At 42.4% G+C, this 12,095-nt stretch overlaps 1 protein-coding gene across 2 annotated transcripts in view; it reads left to right on the top strand.

Annotated features, from left to right (window-relative positions):
- Positions 1–12,095, top strand: part of ACOT11 (acyl-CoA thioesterase 11) — a 61,740-nt gene that overhangs the window by 47,893 nt on the left and 1,752 nt on the right. For both annotated transcript variants that reach the window (XM_079980742.1, XM_079980743.1), the window contains 8 exons: positions 1–120; positions 561–705; positions 1,484–1,539; positions 7,328–7,394; positions 9,816–9,899; positions 10,160–10,293; positions 10,752–10,883; positions 11,189–11,315. In XM_079980742.1, coding sequence (XP_079836868.1) covers positions 1–120; positions 561–705; positions 1,484–1,539; positions 7,328–7,394; positions 9,816–9,899; positions 10,160–10,293; positions 10,752–10,883; positions 11,189–11,315 — 865 coding nt within the window. The remainder of the gene's footprint in view (positions 121–560; positions 706–1,483; positions 1,540–7,327; positions 7,395–9,815; positions 9,900–10,159; positions 10,294–10,751; positions 10,884–11,188; positions 11,316–12,095) is intronic.

Genomic DNA, 12,095 nt, shown 5'->3' on the forward strand with positions numbered 1-12,095 from the left:
CCGATTGTGCCACGCTCACCCCACCCTGAAGACAATCGAAATGTTCCATTTCAGGGGACCATCTCAAGTTGGGGACCGCCTCCTTTTCAAGGCCATTGTCAACAATGCATTCAAGAACAGGTATTGCCTTTCAGAAAACTTACTTCACTTGTATAAATTAGACCATTTTATGATCTACCAGAACAAATGCAAAGTCATTGAACAGGAAGATGACAGATTGAAGCTTTTGGTGTTTTATTTTCTTTTACTCCCCCCCCCCCCCCCATGTAGCACATAAGAGATTTCACCAATGAGATCTAAAAGTTGTCAGTTACTGACATCACCCGAATGAATCCAAAGACAGAGCTTAACTCGTCTGTGAATAAATAAAAACAGCACTTTGGGGGGGGGGGGTACTGCCTATTTAAAATCAATTTGGATAAATTCACAAGTCCCAAAGAAGCGGAGTTAACAAAAAGGCCCTTTAAATAAAAAATGGAATCTGTTCCTACTTGTCACAGTTCTACGTATACTTTGATCTGTGCCAGCTAAAAAAATAAATGTCTTGTTCTTAATTTCAGCATGGAGGTTGGGGTGTGTGTAGAGGCTTATCGACATGAAATGGAAGTCAGCCGAAGACACATCAACAGTGCCTTCATGACCTTTGTGGTCTTGAATGATGAGGGTCAGCCACGCACACTTCCAATGCTGAAACCAGAGCCTGGGGTAAGAAGTAGCAATGGCTTTGAAAGTGATGGATTGTGGTCCTGAATCAAATTTGGTAACCCTGTATGAACTCACTCAGCTGCACACTGTAGCATGTTAGCCATGCAAAACCAGCTTTCTCCTTGGGGAAACTGTGAAAATTTGTTTTGTGTCAGCTTAGAAGTAAGAAGAAATCAATTAAGGAAGGTGTGCAATAGCATGAGGACCACCATTTATTATTAGTATTATTTATATAGCGCCATTCAAGGCCAGATGGTCGGTGGTCACACGTCAATTGGACGCACGCAAAATGGTTGCTGCCTTTATACATGGGGAGGGGGAAGAGTATATCATTCCTTCTATATCTTATGTTCAGGCATTAGTACCACTGCTTGTGTAGTCAAAATGACACATCTCACACAGAAGAGGGAAATATTGAGAGGGAACCCCAGGGTTTGCAAAAAATATATATAAAGGCAACTTTTTAGAATATACCAGGGTGTGGGGAAGAGACCCTTAAAAAGTCTAATTAACTGACTGGAGCCTTCTGTGCTGCAACTTTTTTTGCAGATACCAGTTCACGGTGTTGATACTATTTGTCCGTGGATCCAGCCTTTGTGATGGTCTTTTCTGGCCCATAATTTTTTACTGCAGGAAAATCAGGGCAACCTAAACTCCTTTGAGTTAAACTCTTAACATCTGGCCCATCTATTTAGTTTAAAGCCTCGCTTTGTTTGTTCCTATGCATGCTTCATATGTCTTCCAAATGTCATCCATCCATTTTATTTCCCTTTAACAGGATGGAGAAAGACGATTCAAAGAAGCTAGCGCTAGGAAAAAAATCAGACTGGACAGGTAAGTGAAAAAGTATTATTCTGGCAACTTCCTTGCATCGCTCTCTCCCTAACTAGGACCATATGTGATTCCTCCTCCCTCTTTGTACATTCCTGCAGTAGAATTGTATTCATATGTTGTAGACTGAAACAATTACATATAAGCAGGTCTTCCTGCACATGGGACCCCTGGATTTGATCCACAGGTAGTGTTTCTGCTCTTCTCCGTGGCTCAGCAAAATGCCCATGGTGGCGTTCTTGAAAACAGCAGAGGTAACAGCTACCAAATGGAGATGATTTTGAGGGGAAGGAGGTAGGAGAGAGGACGAGGTGTTTCTTGTGAATTTATTCAAGTTGACTTTAAATAGGCAGTTTCCAAAAAACATGTGCTGTTTTTATTTATTCACAGAGGAGTTAAGCTCTGTCTTTTGACTCATTCTGATGATGTCAATAACTGACAACTTTTAGATCTCACTGGTGAAATCTCTTATGTGCATTCAGAACAGCATGCCTGGGTTTCTCCCCTATTTCCTTCCTAGGAAGGGACACATACTTTGCACATGCTCAGACACACACTTCTTTTTTTGTAATTATTTCACATTCTAAGGTTGAACTTTGGCCTTGCAAATGGGCTGACATTAAACCTTTGGAATAGGAGGATGGTGGGTTGAACAGCACTGCCTGGCTAGAATGCAGTCATGACATAACTGGAAATCAGGCAAGGCACACAGACTCCATTTCTTCAGCGCTGGCTGGAGTTTTTTATGGGCACTTCTGGTTTGATCGCAAGCCTGTTTCCACAATGAAGGAGGATACAAATTAGCTTTTCATATATATATATATATATTTGCAAGTGTTAAGATCCTTCGGAATCTGTATTCTGTGCTGATTACTAAATTTGATGCAAAATATACTTGCTGAAAATGCAGGGAAGGAAAGGCAATAGCAAGAAATTCACTGGCCCATATCCGGCCCATTGTGTTCTGGTATCAAAATTTGTCAGAAAGGTAAAAGCTTGGTAGGAACGAAAGTGTAGGTTTTCGTGGAAGAAAGGGAAAGCTGGGAAAAAGTGACAAGCAAAGCTCAGAGAAATGTTTTCCCCCCATCCTCAATCTGTTCCTTTCTTCTACAGCCAGTCCTATTTATAAAACAAACCCTCGTCCAGCTCTGTGTTTTCATTCTGATTCTAGTTTTGCCTTGCGGTGACATCAGAGCCCCTTCCAGTTTGCCTCCTGTTATGTCACTAAAACCTCATAGCGTATTTATAGCCTTGTTCTTTGGTTGTCTCTAATTCATAATTTATTGCAGAACACAGACTGAGACCGCATGCATTATCCTTAAGGCCACAGTTCTCGGAGCATTAATGCCAGATCAATGCGTTCTCTTGAGAGCAGCGAAAGAAGGCAGGGAAGAAGAAGGCAGGCTGCCAGAGCATCATGAGCAGTGCTTAGAATGCTCTGACTTAGGGGTTCGTGGCACCTTCCTTGCTCAGGAGTCCCCTCTTTTCTGGCATCTCAGTGGCTTGGCCATTTGTCTCTGTCATTCTCCTGTGCCTGCTGGTGAACCGCAGCTACAGCATCCTATCAGGAGAGCGTAGCAGGCAGAGCAGTCCAATAATCTACAGGGTAACTTTATTTATCCTAATCATTGGGGGGATATACAAAATGCTTGGCTGAGCAGCAGTGAGGTTTACTGCAAAGCCTACTTAGAATGAAATACACTTCTGTGGTGGGGAGAAGATTCAGTTCAGGATAACCTCAGGTTTAAATATGCCACAACTTCACGAGGTAACTGGTGACTAGCTGTGGTCTCTGGTGTCTGCCTGTCTCGCTTTGTTTCTCTGGCCCATCTTTTTTAGGACCCGCCTTATTTCTGTGATTTCTGCAAGTTGTTTTAAATTGTTTTTACCATTTTACTTTAACCTGCCCTGGGACCTTTGGGTGTAGGACAGGTCACAATTTTTCACAAGAGTAACCTTTACTCTTCTAAAGCTTTTCTAAAATCTTTATTAGGGGAATTTTTTTTAAAAAGCTAATAAAACTTTCTGCGTATGCATACTTGAGATGCTCAACTCAAAGATGCATTGTACATTGCAAAAAAAAAAACCCCTTAATTTGAAAACAATATTAAAATAAAGTTTGTGTTGCCCTCCACCCTTGTGTGCAAAAAACCACCACAAGTCAAGGAACTAAGAACTAATTTTTCATGGGGGGGGGGGCGCTGTAGCTTAATAGTAAAGAATCTATTTTACATGCAGAAGGTACCACATTCAGTTCTGCAGCTTCTTTGTGCTGGGAAGGGTTCCCTGCCTAAAATCCTGGATGACTTGCTGCCATTTGGTATAAACAATACTGAGCTGGATAGACCATTGGTCTGACTCTCTCTAAGGCAGCTTCCTATGTTTCTGTGTACTGGTGTAGAGACTGAGGCCTGTGGCTTCTGTATCCTTGCTGTATCCTTAGCTCTCAATATCCTGCCACACAGAACTCTCCTGCAATCTGTTCTTTGACCTAAAATTCATTCTAGACAGAGCACATACATAGAGACCACAGAAGCCCCAAACCTCACCTCAGACCTGCCTGCTGCCTGCTAGTAGGGGCTCAGAAGTGCATGTGCAATCCTCACCATCAAGGCAATGACCAGGTTGTCACTTTGAGGGCCTCCTTGTGTCGTCTGTGGTGGATACAGAGAAAGTGGAATAAGTCCTGATTTCTGTTACGGTGCTGCTTCACGTTCGGTATTTCTTTTACCCACAGAGAGCCGCCTTCTGGGGAAAGCATTTGTAGTACACTTGAAAACCACACGGGGGCCTGTCTTGCTGCGATTAAATATATTTGGAAGCCACAGAAGCTCAATAAGGCACTTGTTCAACTTTCACCCTCCCAGGAGTGGAAGCGCATATATGCCTCCCTTCCACTGCCACCTCACCCTGGTTGGGGCTTACCATAACCCTATCTTGCAACTGGTGGGTTGTTAAGGAAAGTTTTGGCCCACACCAATGCATGACATCAGCCTGGCCACCTAGCTATGGTGTCTGAGTGGAAGTGATGGTGCTTAAGTTATGGAGCATAAAGCACATTCGGGAGAAATGGTCTCTCTGCCACTACAAGCAGCTGCTTTTTTGTCACTGAACTGTTTAGATTGTGCTTCCATTACTCTTAAAACATCTGCTCTGTTCGCATGTGTGTGTGAGTGAGAGACTGCAAACATACTTCAGTTTGGAGGTACCATTTCCCTCTTTTCACTACTGCTGCAGGAGGATTAGGTTGGTGAATGCTGAACTGAGGTGCCCTCAGTCAGGGAGGAGAATCTGTAGCCCTCCAAATGCTGCTGGACTACAACTCCCATCATCCCTGCTGGTTGGCCCCACTGACTGGGATGAGGGGAACTGGAGTCAGCATACAGCATACAGAGAGCCACAGGTTCCCCATCCTGTCTCTAAGCAATTTAAAAGGGGTTGTTTAGATTTGTGTCCCAAGATCATGATTTTACTTCATCTTGTGTTAGGGCTGGTCTTGCAAGCTACAAATCCAGGGAATTTATTAACAATATTTATTTATTTTTAAACTAAACATACACACAGAGCATTACCGTATTTGATATGAAACACAGAATAGAGCTGTAACTGAAGGCTTGCAATCTAAATAGTAATGTCTGTAACTTACTATATATTATCTGACCAAATGTTCTGTTTATGATGCTGGGACTCCATGGGTGCCTTTTAATATGGGGGAGAAAGGAATATGAGCAAATTCCTTTTCTTGAGAACTGATGTGCAAGTGTGCATTTTGTGTATGTACCTGAATCTCCTTGTTCCACAAAACCTGTGGACTTTGTTCTGTCTGATCTCCTCTTCCTAAGAAGTTTAAAATGTCTCTAAGTCATATGGTTTGCCAAGGCGAGACCTCTTATTATTGGGTACTTTGGACCACTTTACCATGGCTCTGTCACCTTGAAGGTCATAGATCAGTTGTTATCAGTCAGATCTCTCCTCCTTCTCGTTTCCTTATCTTAGGTCCTGATAATGAGATTGTATGGGAGTGATACAGTTGAGCAAAGAACAAGAGCATCTTGTGACTGTCAGTGCCCTGCTGTTAGCACTAAGCAATTTTTCTGTCACTTGAGTCCAAGGCTACTGCTGGTTCTATAGCAAAAATGCACTCTACCAAGCTGAGTCACGCACACCATACTAACCAGTTTCCATTTCCTCAAGCCCCTACATTAAATCCCATTACATTTCACCTGTGTGCAGCAAATCCTCTCTGAAAATAGACCCAAATTTAATAGCAGTGTCTAAATTTGAGAGATGCTGTATCCTGTGCAAGGTTTTATTTTAGTGCAATTAGGTGATACTTCTGACTTTAACCCTGCAACTAGGGAAAAGGAATCTAGGGCACTCTGTGTTGGGGGATGTGGCAGGAAGTTGCATAAGTAGTTATTCGCAAGTGGGCCTCTTGATCCACATATGAAAGAAGTCAATAGATGTGATTGTGGTGTGTTAGAGCGAACCTGAATGTGATTTTCTCCAGGTGTTTGCCTGCCTTCACTCCCTAGCACCAGCAAAAGGCCAGAATGAACCAAGACAGATTTTGCCAAAAATGATTGCAAGCAAAGGAATTCACTTAACTGAAAAACAAACCCAAAACTATACCTTGAATACACAATGTGCCCCACATGAGAGATAAAAGGTATCCCACAAACTAGCACAGTGTTCCCTAATATATCTATCATCTCATACTTGCTCTCAGCTGGGGAGTATTTACCAGTCTTTGATTTGGTCCCTTTTGACGTGTCTGAGAATAATTAGAAAAAGGATTCTTGCTGCAGCAAGAATACTATTAGCCCAGCGATGGAAGCAAGAAGAACTACTAACAAAAGAAGAGTGGCAGATGAAACTGATGGACTATGCCGAGTTGGCAAAATTAATTGGGAAAATTTGGAACTAGCAAGACCAGAAATTTATGATATATTTGAAAGACAATTGTAATCAATTGACATCGCTTGTAGGGTTGCAAGAAGTTTTGTAAGGAGAACTAGAGAGAGATGTTGACACCACTATCTTGTGTAACTAGCTTGCTCTAGAGTGCCTCGATTAAACTGGCATTCAGGTATTCTCCTCCTCATATGATGAGAAAAGTGGGGGTGAACTCCTCTGTGTGTCCCTGTGCCTGCCCTTGCTGTCCTCCAGGTGCAGGAACTTGCTGCACTTGTGGAGGCTTCCTGTGCAATTTAGAGTCCTGATCATGCAGGGAGCGCCGTGAGTGCAGTAGGCTCCTGCTGCAGTCAGTTTGCTCTCCCAGTGTGCAGAGAAAAGGGGGCATGCGACACTTTGTGGGCCAGCCACCCTTCCTGCTCTTCCTCATGTGATTCTAATCACACGTGGAAATTGAAGGCCCAGATCCGAGATCTGGTAACATGCCAATCTGATCCGGCTGAAAATGAATGACTCCTGCCTCTGTATCCTATGCAGATTTCCCTAAGGGTATTTAACCTTAATCATTTCTATGATTCTGTGATGACCATATAGCTATCTTGCCCAGTGAGTCTCTGTTGAACCAAAAGATTTATTCTCCCTTCCTCTGCACATACCTGGATTCAGTCTGGTGGCTAACTTAAAAGCTATGCTTAAAAACAAGACAATGTAAAAACAAGACAACCTATTTCTTTTAGATAATATCTTTGGAAGGTCACATTCAAAGCATACTTGCCATTTCCTTTCTAGTGCCAATTTTATGAGGAGCGTTTTTTTAATTACCTTTTGTTGACAGTCAACATTCAGCGTAACCAATGCATTCTTTTCCTTTCTGCAGAAAATACGTCTTTTCCTGCAAGCATACAGAAGTACCTTTGTCTGTGCCTTGGGATCAAAGCAATAAGGTAAAATAAACATGGAGGTTGCTTGGTGCTCCACAAGTTGCTAACATCTGCATCTCAGGGGGCCTTTAGACTCCTCCAAAGCAGGAGGGCCACATTCCCCGTGGAGCAGCCCTCCAGGGACCACATGCCAGTGGTGGGTGGTGCCAAAAGCAGAAGTGCACAGAGCACAAATGTGGATTTTACCTTTTAGCCTCATGGGGGCAGCTCCCCACCACTGATCAAGTAAAACAATAGAAATACTTAACTGACCAGTCACATCGGTTATTGCCCCCCCAACAAAAGTCCTGCCCTCCCCTAACAAAAATCCTTAGTTATCAGAAAGTTCATTTGATGGGAGGAGAGTGGACAATAACCCCTTCCCCCATCAGTTGATCTGCACAAATCAGCTTGGGGTGTGTGTTGTGAGTCCCATCTGTGTACAAGTGTGGGTGTGCAAATGGGAGGTGCCCATTTTTGGACATACTTCCCTGAGAAGGTTGACCAAGGGGGACTGCTGCCCCCAGGTCCCAAAAACTTAACCGTACCTGCCATGGAACTTGTTTGTGCCTCGGATGTCTTAAGGAATAAGGGCTTTCTTGTGGGAGGGAAGGAGAAATGCTACTCATGAGCAAAGATAAAGTTAGAAAGCTTTGTGTGTTGGTTTAGAACGGTAGGAGAGCCCTGCTGGATCAAGCCAGTAGCCCATCTAGTTCAGCATCCTGTGGCTAACCAGGTGTTTTGGGGAAGCCCAAAAGCAGGATGTGAGTGCAGTCATACTGCCTCTGATATTGGAGGTAACATAGCCCTCGCAACTAGTAGCCATTTTATCCAGGAAGGAGACTCCATGCTGTTGTCTCAGAATGCAAGCTGGCCTCCAGGTAGCTTCTATATTGGCTTTTCAGCCAGACGTGACATTTTGCCTGTACCTTGGGAAATTAGATATTTAGAAGCGGACATGTGTCTGTTGCTATGCAATCAGGACAAAACCCACTGAAACCTTGGCTGGTGATTAAAGTTAGAGCATTTGATTTGTTAAACCCATGGTTTACTTTTTGTTTGCTTAAAATATTTACTTATACCTCCTTCAGTCTGACAGCAGGTCTCTTAGGCAGCTGATGCAAGAGAAAAGTAAAACAGAATAAACGCAAGAAAATATCATCACATTCCATGTAAACACTCTTTCTTTCCCCTGCAAAGGCTTTCATAAACTTCTTAATACCTTCAGAAGGCTATTTTGGGCCTTGCTGGGAAGGAATTCCATACCACTGATGGAAGGCCTTCAGCTTATTGCCCTCCTAGCTTGCTTCCAAAGGTGGTGGCACTCAAAGCAGAGCTTCTGGTGATGATTGAAAATCTGCCTAGGTGTTTAAGGAGACGGACTATTATTTAGAATGTCCTTATCCTAAGTCACTTCAAAATGACTGCTCAAAACAAATTATGATGAATGCTCAACCAAGTTTGGGGGATGGTTAGGCAAAGTCAGCTATTTATTCAGTTCAGTATTCATTCTGATTTGTTTGTGAGGACATTACATTATTTTTCCATCCCTTGCCTTGTCTCAAAAACAGTCCCAATTTGGGAGAGAAGCAGGTTTGTTGCACAAGACTGCCAAATAAGCTTTAAAAGTTAAAACCAGCAGTGAATTAGGCCTGGAAAGCAACTAGGAGCCAGTGAATGCGTTTAAGAACAGTGGAGAGAGTTCTAAGATGTATTTCGTTATCAAAATGTGAACAATATTTGGCACCTCTAGAATTTCCCCCATTCCTCAAAAAAGAAATACACATGATGGAAAGTAAATCAGACTTTCTTGCCTTAATATATTATGCAGGTTAAGGGGTGGGAAAGCGGAGAACCCTTTACAATCTTCTTGTGGAAGGAAGCTTTGTTTGAAGTTGTGAATATTTTGACAGGAACTTGGTGATACTAGATGGTATAAAGGAGGTTCCACGAAGTATAGGGGCCATTTGTCAGGGTGGATGGGAGAGAAATTGGAAATGGAAGAAGAAGATGTATTTATTTTTGCAAGCTTTCTTATCACAGAGTCCTCACTGACTCCTAGAACTCAACTCCCTGTAACTTCTAAAGAAATTCTATAAAGTCTGGCTAATTCTGCTAAAAAATTCCAAGACTTCAGAATTGTGAAATCGCTGGGATCATGGAACTCCGTGTCAGAAAGAACATATAAGGCAAAGTTTTAAAGTGGCATGATGTCCCCATCACTGTCTTTTATTTCTAGAGCAAATGACATGTACTAGGACCCTCAATACTTTACAATAATAGAGAGAAGTTCACAGCATTCCCTGCCCACCAGTGTGTAATTTAATAAAGATAAGAGGAACAGTGAGAGGAAGAAATGGGAAAAGGTCATGCTGGTGCTGGACACATTACAATTAGTAGCTCTTTTTGATGAGCTATTTTCTTGTGTGTTTTTTTTAAATGCAGGTTTACCTGAGTTACAACAATGTTACTGCACTGAAGACATTAGTAGCAAAGGCCAACTGGGTGCTTACCTCTGAAAGAGACAAGGTAGCTGACCCCATCCTCAAGCAACTGTTCAGTCTCAAATGCAAAACATGTAGTCAAGTATCCAAGCATCTCATCCCAGTTTATCTTTGTTGTGGGAGGAATCATGGTTTTCAGACTGCAAGCACTATTATTTTTGTTCTCGTGAAGTGTGCATACAATGAAACTTGTTGGGCTACATTTGCACTGAACTGGAATGTAGATATTTTTTGTTGGAGGTGCCATTTTTGTGTTTTTAATCACCCCTGCCTTCGCTTTCTAAGGTCAAGATGTACACACTGGAGGAGGACAAATTCCTCTCTATCCGAATAGAGATGACCATCTGCATTGATGCAATGCAGGCCTTTCTTCTGCTCTCGGACCTGCGACACAGGCATGAATGGGACAATCATTATGCGTAAGTACTTTGGTGGTTAACAATTGCTTTTTAGTTAGGGATGGTGTCCCAAATTCCCATTCTCATAGTTTAAGAGATCTTTCTGCTCACGTAGTTAAAAACAAACAAACCCAGAAGCTGAGATTCTTGGAACAGTAGATTCTGTGCCCAATGCACATTCTTTTCTGTGCTCATGTAGAATCTCGGCATAACTCAGATCTGAGGTTATTTAGCTACTCTACCAATGATACTAGATACAATAGCAGGCCTCCTCCTTTATGCCCTCACAACTTCGATCACTCCCAAAAGTTATCCAATTGGCTCTTGATGCTCTTTATTGTTGCGGTTGCACAAATATAAGAACCTAAGATAAGGTCTCCTGGTCAAAGTTCAGCATCTTGTATCACACAGCGGCCAGCCAGATGCGAAAGGGCAATTGTCATCTCCAATTGTTCACCTTCTGATTTCCCTTTTTGCAGGAGTTCTGAACTTGTTCAACAAGTTGATAAAGAGGACATGATCTATCATGTTGTTAGCCATACTATGAGCGAGGAAAACAAGCCTCAGGACTTCGTCATTCTCGTGTCACAAAGGAAGCCTTGCAGCAAAGGGTATGTTGCCAAACATCTCCTCTTCACTGCAACTTCTAGGGTGTCTCTTCCGCTTCAGATATGGTGCACACACATCTGTAAAGAGACCAGTGCCCAGGTGGCCTTTCAAAATCTCTTCTGCAAACTTCATTTCACCAGTTTTGAACAAAAGCTAAAGGCAAGAAGTAGGCTAGATCAGAGCAGGTTCAGCCTATTGAGTAAGCGGAACAAAGTTTCTTTGCGGGTTATTGTGGGCTTGGTGAACTTCAAAGCAGAGAGGGAAAAGTTCAGTGCACTTGTTCTAACTGGGTTTCCTTTCTTTCCAGTGATCCATATGTTGTAGCATTCAGATCTGTCACACTGCCAACACATCCAGCAAAGCCAGAGTATACCCGTGGGGAGACCTTGTGTTCTGGCTTCTGTATTTGGCAAGAAACAGATGAGCTCACCAAGGTAGGCATTTAGCTTTCTAAAAGTGCAGCAGAGGAATGAGTACTAGTGGCTCAGTTTGGACATGGATTATGGGGAATGTCCCATGAATCCCCTTTCCCTACTTATTCAAGGATTCTGCTCCATTTCCAGGTTTTGGGCACCAGGTGAAAACTTTTCTCTATAACCAGGCTATTCGCTGATTAAACAAACTATGGCCCTTTAAATGTGTTTGTGGGGAGTGGGGTTATTGGTTTGCTTTTGTTTTTTATTATGCATTTTGTGTTCTCATTTTGTATTTTTAAGTTGTAAACTGCCCTGTCCAGATGAAGGGTGGTATGCAAATTTAATTAAATAATAATAATAATAATTGGCCATGATTTCCAACTAGGGACAAACCATGGTTAGTGCTAAATTCCAAACAATGGTTTCTAAACGCATAGTTTGGAAGTCAGCACTAACTGTAATCTGCCCAATTTAAGAATCCATGGGAAACTATGGTTAAAGCAACTCGGAAACAGTGGAGGCTGGAGGCTATGAGCCTCTGTCCTCCAAATTGGTTCAGTTCCCAGGGATGTATTTTATAGCATGAGTTCACCCTATTAGTTCTGAGAGTAGCTTTGTGTACCAGATTACCTTTATAAAGTGTCACAAATCTTTTTTCCTGATGTTAGAATAGATGCTGTTTGTGAAATATTGAAACATAGCAAATCACTTGCTGTGAATTCCTTTTATGTTGTTGTTGTTTAGTCATTTAGTCGTGTCTGACTCTTCGTGACCCCATGGACCAGAGCACGCCAGGCA

This window comes from Podarcis cretensis (genome assembly GCF_951804945.1).
Source record: "Podarcis cretensis genome assembly, chromosome: 6".
Lineage (NCBI taxonomy): Eukaryota > Metazoa > Chordata > Lepidosauria > Squamata > Lacertidae > Podarcis > Podarcis cretensis.